Source organism: Oryzias melastigma, linkage group LG18 (assembly GCF_002922805.2).
Source record: "Oryzias melastigma strain HK-1 linkage group LG18, ASM292280v2, whole genome shotgun sequence".
In the NCBI taxonomy this organism is placed as follows: domain Eukaryota; kingdom Metazoa; phylum Chordata; class Actinopteri; order Beloniformes; family Adrianichthyidae; genus Oryzias; species Oryzias melastigma.
In genome coordinates, this window is record NC_050529.1 from 213,236 (window position 1) to 216,908 (window position 3,673).

General features: G+C 46.5%; 1 protein-coding gene across 5 annotated transcripts in view; it reads left to right on the forward strand.

Annotated features, from left to right (window-relative positions):
* Positions 1-1,370: 1,370 nt before the first annotated feature.
* The window catches only part of slc25a11 (solute carrier family 25 member 11), a 7,736-nt gene continuing 5,433 nt past the window's right edge, over positions 1,371-3,673 (forward strand). For 2 of the 5 annotated variants that reach the window (XR_002918399.2, XM_024264669.2), the window contains exons 1-3: positions 1,377-1,606; positions 3,232-3,384; positions 3,455-3,572. Coding sequence is in view for 4 of the 5 variants with exons in the window: in XM_024264669.2 (XP_024120437.1) it covers positions 1,542-1,606; positions 3,232-3,384; positions 3,455-3,572 (336 nt within the window). In the remaining variant the exon portion in view is untranslated. Of the gene's footprint in view, positions 1,607-3,231; positions 3,385-3,454; positions 3,573-3,673 lie in introns of all 5 variants that reach the window. The other 3 variants (XM_024264672.2, XM_024264671.2, XM_024264670.2) reach the window with 3 other exon arrangements.

Sequence of the window (3,673 nt, forward strand, 5' to 3'; positions counted from 1 at the left end):
TAATAATTTATGGGATATTTTCCCCAACTATTTACTTGGTCATTTAGGAGGTCTGAATATTTTACTGAAATGTTATTTTTCTATTTTAAAGCTCCTGTTAGATTGGCCAGTTTTCACCACCAAACGCTGTTGGACTCTTATAAACACAACTTTTCTTCTCACAATTGCATTTTGTGGAACAATTGTTACATCTTACACAACAACAAAACTTTATTTTTACAAAACTGGTTTGTCAATAAAATTATAAAAGTGAATCAATTATTTGATGATAAAGGAAATCGGCACATATGAAAGTTTTTTTACAGAAATACAATGTTGTCATACCTCAGAAAGAATTGGATTTGGTCATTGTTGATCCCACATAATATATATGTAATAGCACGTAATGTCAAATGTGAAGACTTAAATTTAACTGAAAAGTGATTCCAGGTCAGAGGATTGATCTGGTTGATAAGAAATACACAAACAAGTTTATTAGAGTCCAGTTAGATTATTATTCAAACCCTGAATGCAAACATAGATGACCATATATGAATGGAACACAATATTCTTATTAACATATAAATATATTATCTCTAACAAAATCAAATGTTTTTTATCCAAAGTTGTTCACAGATAATACCCTGTAAAAGATTATATCTCTCATTTTTCCCTGATGTTGTAATAAGTGTTGCTTCTGTCGGGAAGATGAGAGGATTGAACATGTTTTGTGGATGTTCTTGTGTCTGTTTTGGAAGGACATCCAACTTTATCTAACGAGCATGTTTGGTAAAAATGTTTATTTATCTAAGCACATGATTTTATTTATCTTTGATGATTCAGTGTTCCACCCCAATGAAACATAATAATTAACCTTATTATAATTTGGGCAAAACATTATATTCATAAGAAAAATGGTCAGAAAACATCCTATTTAAATAATTTTAAGGAAACAGATCTTAAATTATATTTAGCCTCTATAGAAACATTAAAAACATGTAATAAGAAATTAACTAAATCAATTTGGTTGTTAAACGTTTTGGATTCATTGCTTCTGATTGAGCAGACCTACTTTTTTATTTTGTTCCTTTGTTGATTGTATATGTTTTACATTATTCATTTAGTTCTGCTTATTTTTGAAATATATTTGAGTATTGTATTGTATATTGTATTGACAATTAAAATAAAAACAAAATAAATAAATATTATTGACATTACGTTAGTTATTTTGAATAAATTTGTGTTGTTCTGATTCTGTTGACATCACGTGACAACAGAACTTTGTTTACGCCTCATCCGCTGTACGTGAACGCATCAGAAACTCCTAAATCCGAGCTATAACGAGGTCAGCGAAGTCTCGCGATACTCGGCTTTGTTCGGCTCTTTCCGTCGTCTTCGTCCTCGCCCTCTGATTGGCTGCTTCCACTTCGTGCTGTGCTCCGGACGTGCTCGGCTGCTCGTTCACGAGAGTCACCTTGCTGCACCGGTGAAGGAGCGCGGACCGTCCGGCCCAAAGGCACTCAGGCAGAACCGGATCCGAACGCGGTTCTGCAACCACAAACATGGCGGAGGCGAAGCCCAAGACCTCACCGAAGTCCATCAAGTTCCTGTTCGGGGGCTTGGCCGGGTACGTTAGCTAGCATGCTAATGTCAGGGGTCAAGGGTGAACCCCGCGTGCAGAACCCCGCGTGCAGAACCCCGCGCGCAGCTCCGCTCTTCACTCATGAAACACATTCCGGTTCGGAACCACAGCGATCCTGCGCGGAGCCGGTTCGGGAGGTGCCGAACCGGCTCCAGGTCTTTCTGCCGAGCTGAAGACCATGGCGCGCGCTGTGAGCGCAGGTGTCAGCCGTGCACGCGCACGGGGCCAGAGGCCAGGAGCATCTCCGGTTGTCCTCTGCGGTTCCTCATCCATGTCTGCTCCTGCAGGAGATCCTCAGCCTTTACCGTCATGATGGGGGGGGGGTCACCTGTCTGCAGGTGTGACCCCGCCCACGAGCTCCTGAAGGGGTCGACCTTTGACCCAATGGAGTGACCTGATTGGTCTGCAGGTTTTGGCCCCGCCTCCTGGAGGCGCTGACTTTGAGCTGGACCTGTGCTGCGGTTCTGATCCGCTGCAGACCTCCAGACCTTACTGAGGATCAGAGCAGGTTCTGGAGAGTTCTGGTCCAGGCCCAGATAAAGACCTTCCACCTGGTTCTGGAGGTCCGTCGGTCTCTGCTCACGCCGGGTCCTGACGGCCCTCTGAAGGTCTTCCTGAACCTCTCAGTCCAGTTCAGACCTGGAGGCCTGATGTTTGATGACTCGCCATCATGAACTCTGACGTCTGGTGGGCGAGTATGAGGCCCAGAAGATCCAGAACCGAGGAGATGAAGAACTTTAGAGGAGTGAGGAGGAGTCCAGTCCTGAGTCCAGGTGGACCGCTGTGTCGTTGTGAGGTGAGAAGATCCGGTTCTTTGTTCAACGATCAACGATCCGTGGAGAACAGGTTTCTCCTGTGACAGGGTTCTGAAGTGGTTCTGATGGTTCTGATAGTTCTGGTCCTCATGGTTCTGATAGTTCTGCAGAGGTCCTGGTCCTCATGGATCTGATGGTTGTGATAGTTCTGGTCCTTATGGTTGTGATGGTTCTGATACTCATGGTCGTGATGGTTCTGGTCCTCATGGTTCTGATGGTTCTGGTCCTCATGGATCTGATAGTTCTGGTCCTCATGGTTCTGATAGTTCTGCAGAGGTCCTGGTCCTCATGGATCTGATGGTTGTGATAGTTCTGGTCCTTATGGTTGTGATGGTTCTGATACTCATGGTCCTGATGGTTCTGGTCCTCATGGATCTGATAGTTCTGGTCCTCATGGTTCTGATAGTTCTGCAGAGGTCCTGGTCCTTATGGATCTGATGGTTGTGATAGTTCTGGTCCTTATGGTTGTGATGGTTCTGATACTCATGGTCCTGAGGGTTCTGGTCCTCATGGTCCTGAGGGTTCTGGTCCTCATGGTTCTGATAGTTTTGGTCCTCATGGATCTGATAGTTCTGCAGAGGTTTTGGTTCTCATGGATCTGATGGCTCTGATGGTTCTGGTCCTCATGGTCCTGATGGTTCTGGTCCTCATGGTTCTGATAGTTATGGTTCTGATGGTTCTGGTCCTCATGGATCTGATGGTTCTGATAGTTCTGGTCCTCATGGTTCTGATGGTTCTGGTTCTGATAGTTCTGGTGCTCATGGTCCTGATGGTTCTCTTGGTCCCGTGTTCCAGGATGGGGGCGACGGTGTTCGTGCAGCCTCTGGACCTGGTGAAGAACCGGATGCAGCTGAGCGGGCAGGGCACCAAGGCCCGCGAGTACAAGACCAGCTTCCACGCGCTCTTCTCCATCCTGAAGAACGAGGGAGTCGGAGGCATCTACACCGGGTACTTCCTGTCAGAGCGGTGCATGCTGGGACGGAGGGGGCGGGGTCTGAACGTCTCGTTGGTCTGTCAGTCTGTCTGCAGGTCTGCTGCGCCAGGCCACCTACACCACCACCCGGCTGGGCATCTACACCATCCTGTTTGAGAAGATGACGGGGGACGACGGACGGCCCCCCAACTTCTTCCTCAAGGTATCCCGAGAGCCCCTCCCCATGTAAGCTCCTCCCCTGTAAACTCCTCCCCTCTAAACTCCTCCCTATGTAAGCTCCTCCCCTGTAAACTCCTCCCCCTC